This window comes from Oryx dammah, unplaced genomic scaffold (assembly GCF_014754425.2).
Source record: "Oryx dammah isolate SB20612 unplaced genomic scaffold, SCBI_Odam_1.1 HiC_scaffold_19, whole genome shotgun sequence".
In the NCBI taxonomy this organism is placed as follows: Eukaryota; Metazoa; Chordata; class Mammalia; order Artiodactyla; family Bovidae; genus Oryx; species Oryx dammah.
In genome coordinates this window covers 31,542,916-31,563,095 of record NW_024070203.1, presented here as the reverse complement: position 1 = coordinate 31,563,095, position 20,180 = coordinate 31,542,916, and the positions used below count along the sequence as shown (strand labels likewise).

The following is a 20,180-nucleotide window of genomic DNA, read 5'->3' as shown; positions in this document are numbered from 1 at the left end:
TGTGTGGGGCATGGGTGATGGCTTTTCCTATCCACAGCTTTCTGCTCCATCCCAGAACGTGTGTCAGTGAAACGCTGAGAGTGAGCTCCCAGGCCTCGTTTCCCTCTGGGGGTGTTGCTGTGAAGACTCCGTCTGCAGGGGGACCCCAGGGGCAGACAAGGGGCGAGGCTGGCACATGGCCTCCTCTCCCTTCAGGGCTGAGCCTCGTCTGTAGCATCCAGGGCCTTAAGCTCAGCTCACTGTTTGGCAGCACCACTTTCTGGCAGGGGATGTTTTGGGTGCCAGCCCATCACACCCTTCATCTAGGGGACCCTGAGGGCTCCTGCGAACATCCCACTCCCCTGTTCACGTCCCGGCCTCTCTGCTGGGGCTGCACTGGGGCAAAAGGGAGGCAGGGTCCTCAGAGAGGCTCCTTAGTGACTTCTGTGGAGCTGTAACTGGAAAACTGGACCAGGCTTTGAGTTGACAGTGTTCAGAAAGGGTGACACAGTGTTGTTAGCTGGGCACAGCAGGCTTGTAGATGGTGCTGTCACCGAGCTCAGAGTCAGTTCTCTGCACACTTGAGCAGGTGAGTATTTTCATTAGGACCAACACAGGAAATTAAGGTCAATTTAGTATGCAACACACAGGTGTTTTTCTTAAAGATAAGTAAAGAAATTTCAATAAGCTATGATTTTATTTTTCCCCAAATCATATTTATATATAATAAAGATGACATCTTGAGTTTGTGTGGAAACAGAGCGGTGGGTCTATATCAAGACCCTTGAGAGGGGCAACTGGCCTCGTGCTGAGGGTTCCATAAGCTGCCTGCCCTCCCTCACTTTACACCAATGTTTCAAGTGCATCAGATTTTATCCTGAAACAAATGGCTGGAAAAGCATTGGAGGAAAACCTGGGTGAAATTTTAAAATGATCTTGAAGTTCAGGGACAAAACCCAGGAGCTATAAAGGAAAATAATTTGACACTTCTATCGTTTAAAAAAAAAAAAAAAACATATACAAAGTTTAAAAGAAAACTCAGAGAAAAATATTTGCAAAACATAGTAGAGATGGAGAGCAGTTGTCTCCGGTCTCCAAAATAACAGACTAATAAGAAACAGGAGATGCTTACATGATTAAAGTATGTGAGGCCAAGAAGTGCAGGCTTCTAAAAATGAAACATGCAAATTACAATTAGATACTTTTTTATTTCTCAGATTGACAGTAAGTTTTAAAAGTTCATTGTCCTCAGTGTCGGAAAAGATTTTGGAAAAGACTTTTAGAGGTGAAAATTTGAAAAATCTTCTTGGAGGAAAATCAGTGATTTTTACTGTTGTTAGTATTAAAGTAAGAAGGGATTTAGGAATTTCTCCTGTGGGCGTATAGCACAGGTACAAAGAGATAAACATGCAGGGATGAGCCCTGTAGGATTGTCTGGAAAGCAAGTTGACGATGGAGCACAAGGAAGATGACGTGGGATACAGTACAGCTGCGGAAGGAATGACGTAAATCTAAGGAGAATCAGCAACAGCAGTTCTGTCTGCTTCCATTCTTATAAAGAAAGGGGCCCTGTGAGTGCCCAGAGAAGGCTCGTGACGGGTCAGAACCGAAAGGGCAGGAGAAAGCCAACCTCCGTCAGTGCGTCTGTGTGCTTTTACGCTGACAATCGCAAATGCAGCTGTGCTTTGATGTTGGACACACAACCCCTATGTAGGGAAGGAACATTAAATGTCCTGCTCTGTGTTGCAGATCTCTTCTGTCCCTTGCTGGGAGTTCATCGGCTGGATTGGCCACATGCTGCCCTTGCTGGACAAGGAGGAGGCGGTTGCCATCCAGCGCACCGTGGAGGACATTGCCGACCACTACCCGCAGGCCATCGTCTACCCATTCATGATAAGTAGCGAAAGCTACTGCTTTAGAGACACTTCTGCTGGTCATAAAAACAAGGAGTTTGTGGCCAGGTGACACAGAAAAATTAGGTCGCTCAAACACTGAAAGGTTGTAAAAATGACTGTGGGCCAAGCAGACACACGGATGCTTATGTTTGTCCTCAGATGAGTTAGGGCTGCCCTGGGGCGAGAGGCCTGGGCGTCTATAGGCTGGGTGCATCCACCTGTGTGTTATTTGCTGTAGAATGTCTTTTCTTTTGTAAGCACAGTTCATCTTACAGTGTTAGTCAGGAGAGGGTTGTGCTAAATGCTAGTGATCTCTTGGTTGAGACAGACTCGAGATGCATTCTGAAATCAGTTCCTGAAGCTGTTGTGAAATTGAAAGTCTCTGGGAAGCCGCTCTTAATTAGGACTCACAAAATAGCCCAGATGTTATCCTTTTGGCTTCTTTAGTTGATTTGTGAGTGAGCACACAGGCAGTGGTGTTTCGCTTTAGAAAGAGGACTTTGGTAGACAATAGTATTGTAGCCACCCTTCTGTATCAGGAGCTGACGTGCCTAGTTATTTAGAGTGGTGAGCTTCTGAGTGGCAGTGTTGGGGAGCACAGTGCCCTGATGGGCTGCCCACGCACTCACCGCCCTGTGATGCCTACTGCCCTGTGGCATCCACCTCTGTCTCAGCAGAGGCAGCTGTAGCGTGATCAGTTCCTTAGAAAGAGAAGTTGCAGGTTTGTTGAGAAAGGGACCTTTTAACCACAGAAACTGTATGTGTCAGCTTGTGTGCATCAGAATGTCGAGGATTTGCTTTCACTTCATCTTTCTTTCTTTTTTAATAAGTATCTGTCTTTTAAAAAAAAAAAGTTCATTTACTTATTTGGCTACACTGGGTCTTAGTTGCGGCATGTGGGATCTTTAGTTTTAGTTGCAGCATGTGAGATCATGTTTCCTGACCAGGGATTGAACTCCAGACCCCTTGCATTGGGAGCACAGCATCTTAGCCCCTTGTCCCACCAGGGAAGTCCCTGTTTTAATTAATTGCTCCTTCTCTGAACTAGGTAGCTGGTTAAATATTTTCTTATATATAAATATAGTTATATACCTATAAAAATTGTTGGCCTTGATCTTTGGAAGATGTTTGAGCACCTAAACTTTAATTTTTGTAACAGGATTAAAGCTAAGCTGGATCGAGAAGGCGTGGTTCAGGATTTCATTAACGCCCTGGAGCAGCTCTCCAACCCTGAGATGCTTTTTAAGGTGAGGTGACAGCTCCTGGCATAACACACGGAACTCGGTGAGACTTGCCTGTGGTCCCGCTTGACATGTCTTTTTCTGTGCAGGACTGGATGGAGGATGTTAAGGTTGAACTAGGGAAAACACCTGTGGATAAAAAGAACATTCAGAGAATGTATGAGAGGATGCATGCAGCCCTGGGAGACCCACAGGCTCCTGGCCTTGGGAGTTTTCGAAGGAGGTTTATCCAGGTACGTGGATGGCAGGCTCCTCGAGATTAGAGTCGTGTGGAGACCAGGGCTTATACTTGCTGGTTCGTTGATAATTCTGGTTTTAAAATGTCTGTTGAACTTATAAATTTTCGTTAGATCTATGACTTTCTGGTAGACATTGATGGCATGTTTTTAGGTCAGATAGTGGCATGTTTATTACATTCTCTTCTTTGTGGCTAGATTCTTAGATGTAAAGGTTAAGTATGGTTTAATCTTCTTGGTTCTCAGAGTGATCCTGGATACCACACACACCTGTACCATTGCCACTCAGAATCCCAGATGGCAGGTGGGCGGACTGCAAGGCTGGCAGGGTTCAGCAGAATTTGGGTGTGAGGTCAGGCAGGGGCTGGCCCAGGGTCGACCAGATTGGGCGGCAGAGTAGGTACTGCAAGTGGTCACAGAGCAGCCTTCCAAGGAGAGGAGGGGCCCCCCCCCCGCTCCTCCTGGGGAGGGCTCCTGCGGGGTCACACCCGGGTCATGCCCGTTGTCACTTTGCACACTGGGTGTCCTTTCCCTCCTGCTGAGCCCGTTAGCTCTGACCCAGAAACTCTGGCCTGACTGGGTTGAGCACAACCCGCTGCCCACCTGGGCAGAGCCCCTATAGAAAGAAACCTTGCTGCAGCTCCAGCCACGATTTGTCCTGAGGTTGGTTTCTATTACCTGGGACCATCCATCTAGAACTTTCTACTTCATCACAAATCAACACTTAATTTGCATCAATTAAAAGGTTAATCCACCAGAACAGGGTTGAAACATTCAAGGAAAGTGAAACTATTGATTAAAGGCACAGAAAAAAAGCAATGTAACTGAGTACCTATTTGTTATAAAGATTTATAAACCTAGAACCTTTCCAGGAGTTCAACTTCACATTAATATTAAAGATAAATTAGATGGACATGTATAGACTACTGTGTATACAATAGGTAACTGACGAGAACCAACGATATGGCACAGGGAACTCTCCCCAATGCTCTGTGGTGATGGCAGAAACACTGTGAAGCAACTGTACTCCAATAACAAAAAAATTTTTTTTTAATTTAAGGTACGTTTATTATTACTTTCAGGCTTTTGGAAAGGAATTTGATAAACACTTTGGGAGAGGAGGCTCTAAACTCCCAGGCATGAAACTCCAGGACTTCTGCGCCATCGCTGGCTCGCTACTGGGAAGGATGTACAGGGCCTCAAATGCGCCGGGGAACCTGAGGGAATGTTCTCCCTGGATGAGCAACTTCAGGGTGGAATTCCTGAGAGCGGAACTGGAGGTCCCTGGTGAGTTCACGTGTGGGCAGACAGCATGGCGCTAGGGAGAGTCGGCCCAGAGCAAGAGCCTCTGTTTCTAAGAGGGTGAGATCAGAATCATAACAGTTTTCTTTTTTTGAAAAGATTTTAAATTCCACATGTTTTTCATCATCAGGAAAATCTGTAGTTTCTATGATCAGTACACTTAACCACATTACAAGTCCCATCCCATTCCTGAGGACGAGTGCTCAGCTGGCCCCCTGCTGTCATGGTAGCTAGTAATGTCCTCTAAATCTGTCCACGCAATGCCCTGCAGAACTTTTTTTCAGAGATAAAATTCAGGCAACCTCCCGAGATGCTGTGTGTTTTATTCCAGCCCCTGCAGCAGAGCACATCAAGGTGGGTGGCTGCATTGTAAGTGACGCGTTGTAAGTGCTGTGTTTATACCACACTGTGCAGTGGGGTCCTGTCTAAGAAACAGAGTACATACGAAAGTTAACACACTGTTTCTGAAAAACGCCGTCTCCTGACAACTCAGGGCCGTCACCAAGCCTCCATTTGTAAACACGGCAGTGTCTGCAGAGCACTAAGATGCAGTGTGCCTGCAACCCACTTCTCGGGAGACCTGAAGTGAGGGGCTGATGGCACCTGACGTGCCGTCAGGAGGGGCTGGTGACACTGCAAGCAGGCAGCAGTGTGCTGGCCACACGTGGGCATTGTGTGATCCTCACGTCCCTTCTTCCCCCTGGAATTTGCCAGACAAAAAATGTTACAGTACAGTGACTTGTATCCTTATTCCAGTGGGGGAAAAAGAAAGATGTGGAGAAAGACTTTTCTTTGTTATTATTAACAGCTATGCATCCCAGACCATGAGTTTCAGGAACATTGAAGCATAGCCTCCTGATACACAACCTGACTGAAATCGGGGCTGAGGTGGAGGGCTCGCCCAGCCCTGTTCCCCATTTGCTTCTGCTCCACCAAATAGGAAGCAGCATCCATTAGTCAAATGAAAAATAACAGCATTTAAAAAAAGTACCTCCACTGAAACTTTTGAGTAAAATATTTTCTCTGTTAGACTGGGCGGGGGCATGAAGGGGGGTGTGAAGTGCATGCGCTGTCCCCGCAGCATCTGAGGCGGCTCTGTGTCCCTCCCAGGTCAGTACGATGGCAGAAGCAAACCAATGCCTGAATACCACGCACGGATCGCAGGCTTCGACGAGCGGGTAGGTGCCGGTTCCACCAGCTCCATGGTCGGGGTCGGCCCCTCAGTTCACTCCCCACCTTGGTCTCAGGCGCGTGGAGTTCTCTGAGAGTTGTGTTACGAGTTTTCTGATGGAATTTACTGACCTTAATATATGCTTTAATTTCAGTCATGTGTAAGGGTCTAGTAGACGTGAGGCATCAGCTCTGTGTGTGTCCATTATAGACGTAACGCAACTGGACATGTCGGCTTTTTCCCAAGCACACATGTGTGTCAGTGTAACTCGTAATCAGGGCAACCAGGGGCCCCACAACCTGTCTGTCACCAACCTGCATCCCTCTGGGGACAAGACCTGGGCCACCTGGTCTTTCAGCTGCACCTGAAGATGCTGTTCAATCTCTAAAGGTGAAAGTGATGGCCTCGATCAGGAAACCCAAGCGCATTGTGATCCGCGGCCACGATGAACGGGAGTATCCCTTCCTGGTGAAGGGCGGTGAGGATCTGCGGCAAGACCACCGCATCCAGCAGCTGCTCCAGGTCATGAACAGCGTCCTGGCCCACGATGCCGCCTGCGGCCAGAGGGGCCTGCAAATGACCACCTACCACGTGGTGCCCATGACCTCCAGGTGTGGCTGCCCCTCTGCTGGGGGGGGGTGCAGTTCCCCTCTGTGGGCGGGGACAAGGGACAGCTCCGGTTTCAGGTGTCACAGGACAGAGACCAGCAGCACAGACTGCTCTGCTGTGAGGCTCCTGCTTGTGGAGGAAGCGAAGGCAGAGCTGTTTTATAGAGAAGGCCGAGCAGTGGGGGCTCATGACTATACCTTCCTTTCAGGCTGGGGCTAATCGAATGGATTGAAAACACCTGCACATTGAAGGAACTTCTTCTGAGCAGCATGTCACAGGAGGAGAAGAAAGCCTACACCAGGTGACCTGAGGCCCAGGGCCCATCTCCCACTCCACCTGGCCACCCGAGCCCACTGCCCCCCTCCCCGGGCAGGGCTCCTCCACCCCCTGCTTCAAGGGATGTTTTCAGGCCCTTTTCATTACTGCCCTGCCCAGCCTATGTTTCAGTCTGCCTCTAGGTGGGTGAAGATGACCTGGAGTCAAGGTTTCTAAGCAGTTACTCAGTTGCTCAGTCATGTCCAGTCGTTCAGTCATATCCGACTGTTTGCAACCCCGTGGACTGCAGCACTCCAGGCTTCCTTGTCCATCACTATCTCTTGGAGTTGGCTCAGACTCATGTCCATTGAGTCAGTGGTGCCATCTAACCATCTCATCCTCTCCCTCCCACTTCTCCTCCTAAGCAGTAGCTGCATATATTTTATCACAACTTTAAAAATAGAATTAACCTTGAACAAAAAGAAAAGTGTTTGAAGAAGGTAAAGCAAATACTAAGATTTCAGCTAACATTTAGTTATGTGTTTTCTGTGGCACCATTCTCAGTTTTTACTGTGTATGAAGTTATTTTTTACCAAAACTTACACAGTGAGTACTACTGTCTCCTCTGTGCAGACAAAGCAGCTGAGGCTGGAGAGGTGAGGTGTCCCTGGTGTGGAAGGGGTGCAGGTCAGAGACTGCTGGGCACAGGTGGGTGACTGGTGGGTGTAGGTGGGTGACCGGTGGGTGTAGATTAGCGCAGGAGGGTGACTGGTGGGTATAGGTTAGTACATGTGGGTGACTGGGAGGCGTAGGTTAGTGTGTGACTGGCTGGTGGGTGGGTACAGGTTAGTGCAGGTAGGGGACTGGTGCTGAGTTCCAGGTCAAGATACAACAACTTTATACTTTCCTTTATCCTTTTATATTTTCCAAGTTTTTTATAATAAATATATTTTTGTGATCAGTAATTTAAAAAAAATTGTTCCTTGTTTCTGTAAAGAAGGGAAAGAACAGCGTAGCTTACAGCCATTTTGAAGCGGGAGTCAGGAGTTTGGGGACCAGCGGGAGGATGGCAGGGAGGAGATGGTCATAAAAGGCCTCAGGCCTCTCCCCCTCCTCAGAGCATTTGCGTAGGAGAGCACTCTCACCCAGGGACGGGAGCCTGGTGGGCTGCCGCCTAGGGGGTCGCACGGCATCGGACACGACTGAAGTGACTTAGCAGCAGCAGCAGCAGCGCTCTCACTGCCTCTTTCTTAACATAGGAGCACTGCTCTTTTCAGACGCTCATGCCTGGGCAGTCGTTGCTACATAGTGTTTACCCACTTAAATTCCAATCACTGGAGTCCTTTGCCTGAAATGACTCCTGCTGACCCCGGAGGACTGCGCCGGGGGTCAGGGGTCTGCTCTAGAATCTACTAACGCACAGTGAGCCCGACTGGCCCCACGGCCCCACTTGTAAGGAGAGGAAGCGTGAAAAGCACACGGTACACAGATGACCATGGAGTGTAAAGTGCTTTTCAAATTGGGCTTCCCTGGTGGCTCAGCTGGTAAAGAACCCGCCTGCAATGTGGGAGACCCGGATTCAATCCCTGGGTTGGGAAGATCCCCTGGAGAAGGGAAAGGCTACCCATTCTAGTGCTCTGGCCTGGAGAATTCCATGGACTGTATAGTCCATGGGGTCGCAAAGAGTCAGACATGACTGAGTGACTTTCACTTTCAAATAGGAATCATATAAATTAGTTCCCATTATCTTTTTAAAACAGCCCCCTATTCCTAAAATCCTTGCTATTTTTTCCTTAATTTGTACGTTGCAATTTTCCTGCCTGCACATTTTTGTCCAGTTGTAACTGGGAGAGAATTTAGATTGAAATCATCTCTTCCTGAAATTAACCTAGTGGCAGCTCAGAAAAGCTTCACCTGAAGTGATTTAATTACTAAGTAGCACATGTAACCCTGTTTCGTCTTCAGCTTTTGATACAAACCCCAAAGTGGTTCTACAAGGACCACGGTGTTTCCACCTGTTCAGACACTGCCTTTTTTCTGTGAAGCATCACTGAAAGCAGCTTTTCAAATTGAGCTCAACTCCATCGTCATTTAAGAAAATGCTTTTTTGCACTTACTGTGGATTTTGTCTGTATTTCCTTATTGGAAATGTTTTTTTTAAAATGTGTGGCAATGTTTAAATAATGACAGAAGCAGATAGTGTGCCATCAACAAGTAATTTGTGGCTGTTTAGTTTGTTAGTGACTGGCCTGCTGTGAACAGGTTGTGTGTGGTGCTGCCGTCCTGCTGGGAGGAGTCCCCTCTCCCCAGGGCCTTCGAAACCATATGCCTGCGTCATCAGCTCATCTTCCTCCTCTGTGTGAAGCGGGATGTCACTTGTATCTGGTGGTCTATCCCTGCATTTTTGCACAGGAAGTAGCCATGGGTTTTGAGGAATGATTCAGAATGAATAGTGGTATGTTGAAGTTCTTGGTCCAGGGTGGCAGGAATATTAATATTTAATATTAAATATGATTTAAGTCATATTTGTTTTTCCTGCCTCTTCACTACTTTGCAGTGAGTCCCTGCTGGTGGGCCTCTGAAGTCAGCTGCCCTTGATACCTTCCTAACATTGGTTCTCTTTCTCCTGCATGTTAGTGACCCCCGGGCACCCGCATCTGAGTACAGAGAATGGCTGATCACGATGGTGGGAAAGTGTGACCCTGGGGCCTATTCCCTCATGTTCAAGTACGTGGTATTCTCATCCCCTCGTTCCAACTAGTTCATTCTTCTCAAAGTTGTACATTCACTTTGTTTCTGAGAAAATTTTGCCTTGGAGCTTCAATTTAACAAAAATTTTAAATTTTAAGTCATGGGAAGTTTGTCCTAATCAGACATTTCCTATGATTAAATCGCAGAGTAGCTAATCGCACTGAAGCAGTCACATCTTTTAGGAAAAGAGAAAGTAAAGTGCCTGCAGATCTCTTAAAGTAAGTGCCTTTTTGACTTTACACCTGTCGGGGAGGAGCAGGGTTCGGGCAGAGGCCACATGACCGTCCCCTGTAGGCGGGCCTTCCTGAAGATGAGCACTGGCCCTGAGGCCTTCTTGGCCCTTCGCAACCACTTCACCACCTCCCACGCACTCCTGTGCATCGGCCACTGGGTTCTGGGCATCGGAGACCGGCATCTGAACAACTTCATGGTGAGCCTGGAGACGGGCGGCGTGATCGGGATTGACTTCGGACATGCGTTCGGCTCTGCCACCCAGGTGAGCCCGCCCTGCTCTGTGCTGGGGTGGACCTGTCGTCAGCTTTGTGACCCCTCTATGGACAGTTGGCCTGCCGTGATCATTAAAGCGGTCATTCTCACAAAATGGGAGAGTCTCAGCTTTGTATCAGCCTCGTTCAGGTGGTTGTGGACCGTGTGCTGAGAGATTAATTAGATCACTTGCTCCTGTAAAAGGGTAGGAGGCTCATCAGGACATCTTGTGTGGATGAGATGCACACCTTTCCTGATGTCAGACTCCAGCTCTCCATCTCTGGGCTGTGTGGCTGCACGCACAGACCGTGTGGCTGCTCTGGGGCACGGTGACCTCACACCCATGTGGCCAGTTCCAAGAAGAGGGGAGCAGATGTGCTCTGCATGCATGAGCAACAGCTGCAGGAGGTCTCACTCATCTGCTGTGCATCTCGTTTGCTCTGTAGGTTCTGCGGGTTCCTGAGCTGATGCCTTTCCGGCTGACTCGCCAGTTCATCAACCTGATGTCACCACTGAAGGAGACGGGGCTCATGAGCAGCGTCATGGTGTGTGCACTGAGGGCCTTCCGCTCGCGCACCGACCTGCTCACCACCACCATGGACGTGTTCGTGAAGGAGCCGTCCTTTGACTGGAAGGTCGGTGGTTCTTTCCCCTTTGGAGCTTTGTTCCAGCGTGCTCATGACTGCCTGCCTTTCCTGTCTCCTGGTGGGGATGTGTTTACCAAAGTACTTACTTGGTTCTGTACAGCTCTCAAAGTTAACATTTGGGATCATTTAGCTTGAAAATTAGACAAGAGACCTGCCTTTTATTTGGAAGACACTGTTAGACTTGAGAGTATTTGTAATCCTTTGGTGATGGGGTTTGGTTTCTTTTAGACAAGTTTTAGTTTTGAGTCTGTTCCACACAAGGTCAGCGTCCTTCTCCGCTCAGCCCCCAGGAGGAAGCGCAGCAGTGACCCCTTCTCAGGGAGGGCTGCAGTAAGCCCAAGTGTAGACCTTGTGGTCAGCATCACCGTCACATGTGCTGCAGGGAGAGGGTGCGCAAAGAGCTGCAGAGCCCTTCCCAGCTGGAGACTCGGTTTATTTTGAGATCACTACCTGTTGGGTCTGTTTGAATGTGACTGTATGTACCATTAAGCAGAGAAAATCATGTTCCTTTCCCTCAGAATTTTGAACAGACAATGCTGAGAAAAGGAGGATCGTGGATTCAAGAAATAAATGTAACTGAACAAAATTGGTATCCACGGCAGAAGATTCATTATGCTAAGAGAAAGCTAGCAGGTGCCAATCCAGCAGTTATTACATGGTAAGCATTTATTTGTGGAAAAACACACATAGACCAACATGCCGCTGTTCCCGAGAGAATCACTGAACATATTTGTGTGTGTGTGTGTGTATGTACTCAGCCTGTGGCATCAGCCTGTCACCCCCACTGACAATGGCGGGGTGCAGCATGCAGAGGCCACCTCTCACTGCCCGGCCGGGTCCTGACTAAAACACACACCCATGCCCCACACCCCGGTCAGCCCAGCAAGGTCCTAACTCTGAAACCCACACTCACCACACATACACAGGCACACACCAGTTGGCCCAGCAAGGTCCTGACTGATAAACACACACAGCACATACCACACCCCCCACACACACACACACCGCCCCACGTCAGCCCAGTGAGGTCCTAACTCTGAAACCCACACTCACACCACACGCGCACACACACACGCACACACCAATCAGCCTGGGCCCCCTCACCACAGTCCTGGACTGTCGCATGAACATCTCTACCTGCATGAGGAGATATGTTTACCTTTGCTCCTGTCTTTTCTCAGGACAAATGTGGCCCTGGTGGCAGAGCCCTTGGGTGCACAGAGCATAGTGGCGGCTCATTAATGGGCGTGCAGATCAGGTGCCTTTAACCTAGCTTTCAGGTTTTTCTGGTTGAGGTCTACAACAGATACAGATTTGCAGAAATGATTCACAAGAAGGAAGAAAGTTGGACTTTCCTGTTAATGGTAAATGGTGACCGTGGTCAGTTGTTTTTTGACAAAGATGCCAAGACCATTCAGTGGTCTTCCCAGCAAAGATCACTGAAAGGAATGAAGGTGGAACTCACACCCCAAACGATATACAGAATTAATTCAAAGCGGATCAAAGACCTACCTGTGAGAGCTAAAACTAAAATCCTTGGAAGCAAACATAGGGGTAAATCTTTTGGACCTTGGATTTGGCAATGACATTTGACATTCTTAAGTCTAAAACCAAAAGCACAAACAAGAGAAGGAGAAAGAAAAGCATAAATTCTCAAAATTAAAAACTTTTGTGCCTCAAAGGATACCATCAGGAAAGTAAAAATACAGTCCACGGAATGGTGTAAGACATTTGAAAATCATATAGTTAATAAGGAACTTGCATATAGAATCCATTAAAAAATTCTTAGAGCTGAATAATAAAAAGACCACCCAATGAAAAAAATGACCAAAGGACTTGAACAGACATTTCTATAAAAGAATATAGACAAATGGCCAATAAACAAATGGAAAGATGCTTAAAGTCATTAGTCATCAGATAAATGCAAGTGAGACTCCGCACCCACTAGGACTGCTGTTAATATAATCAGAAACTGGAATATAACAAGTTGTTGGTGAGGATCACACACACACCCACACCCACATACACACACTTGCAGACAGATGTTCCCAGCAGTGTTCTGTTTTCCAGCAGATGGAATCTTGACTTTGAGGACAATGAGCAGCAGAGAGTATGCTTTGTGACTAGATGGAGTGTCTGGTTTGGACTGGAGAAATAACCTGCAGTTTGTGTCTTTGTGTTGCTTGATCTTTTTTCCAGTGATGAGCTTCTCCTTGGCCATGAAAAGGAGCCTGCCTTCAGAGACTATGTCGCTGTGGCACAAGGAAGCCGAGAGCACAGCATTCGTGCCCAGGAGCCTAAGAGTGGACTTTCAGAAGAGGCCCAAGTGAGGTGCCTAGTTGACCAGGCAACTGACCCCAACATCCTCGGCAGAACTTGGGAAGGGTGGGAGCCCTGGATGTGAGATCCCCCAGAGGCAGCAGACAGGGCCCCTGTGTGTGTGTTTAGAGACCGTCCTGAACTCTGAGCCAAGCCACCAGTGACTTCATCTTCCCGAAGCCCCAGAGAGCAGGTGTCTGTGTGTGACTTCCTCTCGTATCACAGTTTAATCCAGCTCATGATGAAATGAATGCCGACCCGGGTCAGGGACTAGGCCGTGGTCAAGGATGAGCTTAGGATCACAGTGGACATAGAAGGGCAGGTGTATCCAGTCTCGTGCAAGCACCGAATCATGGCACAGCAAACAGGCACTATGGCCGGATGAACAGCTGTCAACGTTAGTGGTGTGTGTTAGCATCCCACGTGCCTTGGAAATTACGCCCAGAAGACTTTGTCCCGCAGACTTTGTGAGAGTAACTGATGGGATGTTAGGTTGTATCAGCAGACAGGGCCCCTGTGTGTGTGTTTAGAGACTGTCCTGAACTCTGAGCCAAGCCACCAGTGACTTCATCTTCCCGAAGCCCAATGAAAGAACATTACATGGTTGTGTAATGTGTGAATGGAAAGAATCTCTTTACTGATGTCTGGAATTGTGGCACCATCTGTTACCCGGTGGCTTTAGAAAATTGATAAATAAACACAAGGGAGTCAGAAATGATGTTCCCTAAGTGCTATGAGAACTTCATAGATGTTTATCCCCAAATTTTCTCCTTGATTGTGATTTGACATGATTGTGTTTGACATTGTAGGATATTTTTGTAGGTTTTCTCTTTCACATTTTTCCCCTCTAGCTTTGACATTTTAGGATAGAGTTGTCCTCTAGAAGGTAAAGTGTTGAGGGGTGAGAAAGCTCTGGTCTTAGCTTTGCTACCTTTGCTACTCTGGTCACAGCTGGAAGGTGGATACAGGAGCTTTGTATCCCAAACTCGGGAAGTCTGCGTAGGCCTGGCACTTGACATTCCCGTTCTAGGAACATGAAGAAAACCGTTGCTTGAAATGAGTCCTCCTTGGAGATAAAGCATGATTCTGGGGCAGCCGGGTCAGGTTATGAAATGCAGGATGGGAACAGCTTCCTGTCCACTCACCAGCCTTGGTCCCCACACCTCCCTAGCTGGAGCCTGTTTCATGCTGACTTGAGCTTTGCGTTACAGCTTTCCAAACATTTCTAATCACAGACTCTTCAGTGATTTGGGGAAATGGTGAATCTTAGTGCCCCGACCAGGGATCAGATCCACATCCCCTGCATTGCAAGGTTGATTCTTTTTTGGGGGGAAGAGTTTGGAAGACCATTTGTCCTTCAGTTTTATTTTCACTTTAATTATTGTGAAATAATATTTAAGTGTGGGCCATATTCTCCACTTCTAGCTAAAGAGATAAGCATGTTTATATATGTATGGACAAGCTTGCAGATTTCTCATTGTTGTCTCAACACTTTGAATCACAACACTTTAAAATCGCAGGTCCCTCCTTGGAGAGATTAAGGGTTGTTTCTATTGCTGCTGGCAGGGGTAATCATGGACTGACAGTGTAGATGAACAAAAAGGATCTCTTTATTGTTGTCTGGAGCTGTGACACCATCTGTTACCCAGTGGCTTTCAGAAAATTGATAAATAAACACAAGGGAGTCAGAAGTAATGTTCCCTCAATGCTATGAGAACTTCTTTACAGATGTTTATCTCCAAATTTTCTCCTTGCAAAACATTAGTTATAGAAAAACACACATTTATACCATGTTCAGTTGTGAGGCTTTTGAGCTCTACCCTATATAATTCAGAATCGGTCACTCTTTGGTTGTAATAAAATGTAGGCGAGTTGCCCTTTAAACTTTGTTTGGCATCGTGAATTTGAAAACAGACTGGTGTCCACCTGGACCTCTTGAAACGGAGTTCAGATCAGTGGTGTGCCAGAGCCCTCTTGTTCCCATCCACACGAGCAACATTCAGAACATCAGGAATTTTGCCAGCAAATTGTTAAGCTCACTCAGAAAGTCAGCTAGCACTACGAGTCAGGGCTTCTGTTTATCAGAGTCTGTGCTCCAGTGAACAGCTGGCATCCACGGTTAGGGTGCCGTCAGTCCAGGCTTGTATGCATCCAGCATGACTCCCGCAAGCTCCTGGATGCCAGTGTGTGGCGGTCACGTCCTAAGTGTCTCCCGCTGTGTCCCCTCTCGTCCTGCACCTCTCCCTGGTTCCTGTCTTTATGGTCTTTGCCCAAGATCACTGCCACTGCCTCCCAGCAGACTCTCTACCACTGGAGGGATTTCCCTGGTGGTCCAGGAGTCAAGACTCTGTGTGCCCAGTGCAGGGGGCACAGGTTCAAGCCCTGGTTCAGGGAACTAAGATTCCCACAGGCTGCACGGTGTAGCCAAATAAATAAAGAAAGAAATCTAGTACTAGAATACAGTTTAGGAAAGAACCCTGCTATCCTGGAATTGAAGAAAAGATAGTTATCTCCAGCTGTTGGGGAAAATTGCTATCTAAACAGGGCACTTTTGATTGACTGTAAAGTAGGTGTGGCTTTTGTGAAGTAGTACCCCCCAAAATAGTTCTACAGACTGAATCTATGACTGTAGAATTTATTTTCAACACAGTTGGCCAGCGCTAGGTTACAGCCCGTGACTATGTGACAGCGACGGTAATGCAGTCACGGTGCTGCTGACCCCGAGAGTTCTGACCTCATGATTGTCCTGTTCTGGCCGGCTGATCAGAAGCAGTTTATTGATGAAAGCATCCCCCAGAGGGACTGCTCCTCTGGGGCATGGTTGCGCCCACCTCGATCTTACTCTGCCCGAGCCTGGGCTGGGGGAGACCCTCCAAGATGCCTCAGCTCCAGTGTGCTATCACCCAGCCTGCTGTAAGCGTGTCCGTAATTAACACTGGCTGTTGTCATTTTAATTGCTAAATCATGTCCAATCCTTTTGCGACCCCATGGACTGTAGCTCTTCAGGCTCCTCTGTCCATGGGATTTTCCAGGCAAGAATACTGGAGTGAGTTGCCATTTCCTTCTCCAGGGGATCTTCCCCACCCAGGGATCAAACCTGCCTCTCTTGTGTCCCCTGCATTGGCAGGCAGATTCCTTTCTAAGAAATTGAGCTAATTAACAGTGTTAGATGTGCAGAAATACAAGAATGCTGCATTTTCTTCTTTATTTTTTTTCCATTTTCACCATTTAAAAAAAATTTTTATTTTTTAAGTGAAGGATAATTGCTTTACAGAATGGTGTTGGTTTCTGCCAAACATCAACATGATAGCCACATGGCCTCATTAAGAAAGTAAAACTTTTGTGAGTCTCCTGCAGGTTTTCTTCTCTGGATTGTAGAAGCTCTCTATCAGCACAGCACTCTGGGCCTGGCGAGTTCAGAGAATCACTTCAATAATGTGACAGCCTCGTCCATTTAAAATGGAATTCAGTGCCAGCTTCCCTCAGAGGCATTCACTGAAACTGTGCATGAGCCGTTCCTGTTGTCACTTATGTCTCTCATGTCTGCCAGCCAGTGACAGCATTGCTCAAGATCATTAGGCTGGACTGGGCTTCCCTGGGATGTGTGAAGCCTCCCACAGCTCATTCTGCATCTTGTTTGGAGCAAGCAGCAGCAGCCCGTGCCATGCTGTTAGGGGCACGAGCAGAAGTGGGTGGGGTCCGGGGCTGATCCCTGCAAAGTGGATTCTTAACCAAGTGGTTTGATATTTAACAATAGTAAATCTTCCAATCCACGAACACGGTGTCTTTCCTTTTATTTAACTTTCTTCAGCAGTGTTTTGTAATTTTTACTAGTTTTTATTGTTTCTAATCTTGAATTCCATTTTTTGAGACAAAGGATGGTATATGAAAATGACATACCGATATTTTCTATAAAGTTCACGAAGAATATGTAGCCCAGGTAAGCATGTACAAAGGACAGCATGTCACCCTGACCTCTTACAGAGCTGGGAAAGAACATTGTTGTTTTTAAGTTACACTGCTAGCATCAGAAGGAAAAGAAACACTGATCTTGATGGCTGAGCAGGCACTCCACCTTGAAGGAGCTGTAGTTAACGTGTGATCAGACACACCCTGCTGCTGCTGCTGCTAAGTCACTTCAGTCGTGTCCGACTCTGTGTGACCCCATAGACGGCAGCCCACCAGGCTCCCCTGTCCCTGGGATTCTCCAGGCAAGAACACTGGAGTGGGTTGCCATTGCCTTCTCCAGTGCATGAAAGTGAAAAGGGAAAGTGACATCGCTCAGTCGTCTGACTCTTAGCGACCCCATGGACTACAGCCTTCCAGGCTCCTCCATCCATGGGATTTTCCAGGCAAGAGTCCTGGAGTGGGGTGCCGTTGCCTTCTCCCAGACACACCCTACATCCCTCTATACACTAAAGCGACGGCAGGGAGGGAGGAGGCCTGAACAAAGAAATTTTTGTTTAGTTCTTCTTGTCCTGCCTTCAAGTAGAAATGTTTATTTCATTACATTTTAGCGCCTATATTAGAAAAGAGAGATTGCAAATAAGTAACCTAATGCTACATGTTTAGGAGACTAATGAAAAGAACAAACTAAACTTGGTACCAGTAAAAAAAAGCACAAAAAGAAGCAGCAAGCAAAACATTGATTCTTTGAACAGCTCATTGATAAACCTAGACTGATTCAGAAAAAAAAAAAAACCTGCAAATATCTAATATCAGAAACAAAAGTGGAGCGCAGAGCGGTTTGGTTGTTCGTTGGAAGGAGTTCTTCCGTTCGTTGGAAGTTTTCCTCGTAGCTGAGCTATTGCGGCTCTTTGGGCAGCAGCAGCGGCGCGGCGGTCGTAGAAGCGGCCTAAAACTTCGGTGTTGGGTAAAAGAAAATGGCTCGAACCAAGCAGACTGCTCGGAAGTCAACGGGTGGGAAAGCGCCCCGCCAGCCGCTGGTCACAAAAGCAGCCAGGAAAAGCGCCCCCACTACTGGCGGGATGAAGAAACCTCATCGCTACAGGCCCGGGACTGTTGCGCTTCGAGAAATCCGTCGTCACCAGAAATCCACCGAGCTTCTGATCCAGAAACTGCCTTTCCAGAGGCTGGTGAGGGAGATCGCCCAGGATTTCAAAACCGACTTGCGGTTCCAGAGTGCTGCCATCGGTGCGCTGCAGGAGGCTAGCGAAGCGTACCTGGTGGGCTTGTTTGAAGATACTAATCTGTGTGCCATCCACGCTAAGAGAGTAACCGTCATGCCCAGAGACATCCAGTTGGCTCGCCGGATACGGAGAGAGAGAGCTTAAGTGAAGGCGGTTTTTATGGTGTTTTGTAGTACATTTCTGTAAAATACTTTGGTTTAATTTGTGACTTTTTTTGGTAAGAAATTGTTTATAATACATTGCATTTGTACTTGTCATTCCATCTTTCTCTCAGGATGAAGGCGAAAAGTGTTCACAAACCTGAGTGATGTGAGCACTGTTGTTGCTAAGGAGTGACAAGTTGCTAATATGCAGAAGGGATGGGTGATATTTCTTGCTTCTCATGATGCACGTTTCTGTATGTTAACGATTTGTTGAGTAGCTATTAAGGTACTAGAACTGATAAATGTGTACAGGGTCCTTTTGCAATAAAACTGGTTATGACTTGATCCAAGTGTTTAGCAATTGGTACTGTTAAGTCTAACCATACATCACTGTGTTAGAATGTGGGCGTTTTCAGGAGCGAAGATACAAGTCTTAACCACAGTGTAACTTACAGTTTCCTTAAAAAAAAAAAGTAAACCTGGCAGCTATAGAATACACTATGTGCATTTATAATAGCTATTTTATATATTTTAGTATCAACATTTTTCAATTAAATGTTTTACATTGACATGTGCTGGGGAGTGTTGTCTTTAGGGTGTGTGATTGAGAGACCAATAGGTTTTCTCCTGAGTAGACTGCACTTGTTTGTGTAGTAAAACGCTTTGTGCGTTATGCCTTGCGTAACTCCTCGTTCTACCACATGTTAAACTAACCCTCTAGCTGATAATGCAAACACTAATGGGGAGGGGGATTTGTTTATAAGGGCTCTAGACTATAATACAAGTTATTCACAGCAGCATCATCTGTTACTAATATAGTAGTTAGTGCAGCTTTTCTTTGTGTTGTGATTGGTCTGATAACTAGGTTGAACTTTTCTCTACCAAGGAGGAACAATACCGAACTTTTTTTCCTTGTGGGGTTTGTATTGTAAGCGTTAGGGTAAACTTGCTGTGGGGGAGGGACACAGCTTCAGCTTATGGAACCTCTGCCAGTTAAAATGGTGTTCATGTGGCATAGGTTCTAGGAAAATCACTTCATAGAGATGGCTTTTCAAGTGGTTTAAAATTTATCCTTCTATTGAAGTTTTTAGGTCAATTATGTATGTTGACTAAATTTACAAATAAACTTGTTTATTCAAAAAAAAAGTGGAGACATCAACCTTACAGAAATAAAAATTCCTAGAAATATAAATTACCAAAACTGACTCAAGAAATAGAAAATCTAAACAGATTTGCAATGAGACTTAATTAGTAATTAAAAACACCCCCCACTCCCTGCCCCCTGCCAAAAGAAACAGACAGTATACTGGTGAATTCCACCAAACACTGAAAAAGGAGTTAACACCAATCCTCAAATGCTTCCAAAAAATATCAGAAAGGGAAAAGCTCACTAACTGATTCCAGGAACCCAACATTACCCTCATATCAAAGCCAGAGATTCTGTAAACAGTAGACCAATATCCCTTACGGACACTGATGCAGAAATCCTCGATAAAACACTCAGAAATGGAGTCCAGTAGCACTAAGGATTACTCACTGGCACGTGGTGCCATCTCAGCACTGCAGCGTTGCTTCATCATCTAATATCCATTGTTATGATGCATAACATTAATACACAAAGGAAAAAACAGGTTCGTCTCAATGCAAAAAAGTATTTGACAGATTCAATACAGTTTCAAGATAAAAATCACACAGCAAACCAAGACTAGAAGGAAACTTAATCAACCTAACAAAGGACATCTATGAAAATCCGCAGGTAACATTCTACTCATTGACGAAAGAGAAAACGTTCCCCTGAGGTCAGGATCAAGAGAAGGATGCCCACTTTCATCACTGCTGTTCAGCACTGCTGGATGTTCTAGTCAGAGCAGTCAGACAAGAAAAAAGGACTCAAATTAGGAAAGAAGAAATAAAACTATGAAACACAGACAACATGATCATATATACAAAAAAAATCCCAAAGATTCACAAAGTACTAGAGATAGTAAGTTAATCC

General features: G+C 46.5%; 2 protein-coding genes across 2 annotated transcripts in view; both read left to right on the top strand.

Moving 5' to 3' along the window:
• The window catches only part of PRKDC (protein kinase, DNA-activated, catalytic subunit), a 128,015-nt gene extending 113,433 nt beyond the window's left edge, over nt 1-14,582 (top strand). Inside the window, exons 74-86 of the mRNA XM_040261177.1 lie at nt 1,729-1,940; nt 3,034-3,121; nt 3,205-3,348; nt 4,434-4,638; nt 5,764-5,831; nt 6,215-6,435; nt 6,642-6,734; nt 9,326-9,415; nt 9,586-9,657; nt 9,734-9,935; nt 10,372-10,560; nt 11,091-11,230; nt 12,772-14,582. Coding sequence (XP_040117111.1) covers nt 1,729-1,940; nt 3,034-3,121; nt 3,205-3,348; nt 4,434-4,638; nt 5,764-5,831; nt 6,215-6,435; nt 6,642-6,734; nt 9,326-9,415; nt 9,586-9,657; nt 9,734-9,935; nt 10,372-10,560; nt 11,091-11,230; nt 12,772-12,976 — 1,929 coding nt within the window. The 3' untranslated portion in view covers nt 12,977-14,582. The remainder of the gene's footprint in view (nt 1-1,728; nt 1,941-3,033; nt 3,122-3,204; nt 3,349-4,433; nt 4,639-5,763; nt 5,832-6,214; nt 6,436-6,641; nt 6,735-9,325; nt 9,416-9,585; nt 9,658-9,733; nt 9,936-10,371; nt 10,561-11,090; nt 11,231-12,771) is intronic.
• A 2,635-nt stretch (nt 14,583-17,217) lies between these two features.
• Nucleotides 17,218-19,625, top strand: LOC120878552 (histone H3.3C-like). Its single transcript, XM_040261176.1, has one exon. The coding sequence runs from the start codon at nt 17,775-17,777 to the stop codon at nt 18,183-18,185; it is 411 nt and encodes a 136-aa protein (XP_040117110.1). The 5' UTR covers nt 17,218-17,774; the 3' UTR covers nt 18,186-19,625.
• The last annotated feature ends 555 nt before the right edge of the window (nt 19,626-20,180 follow it).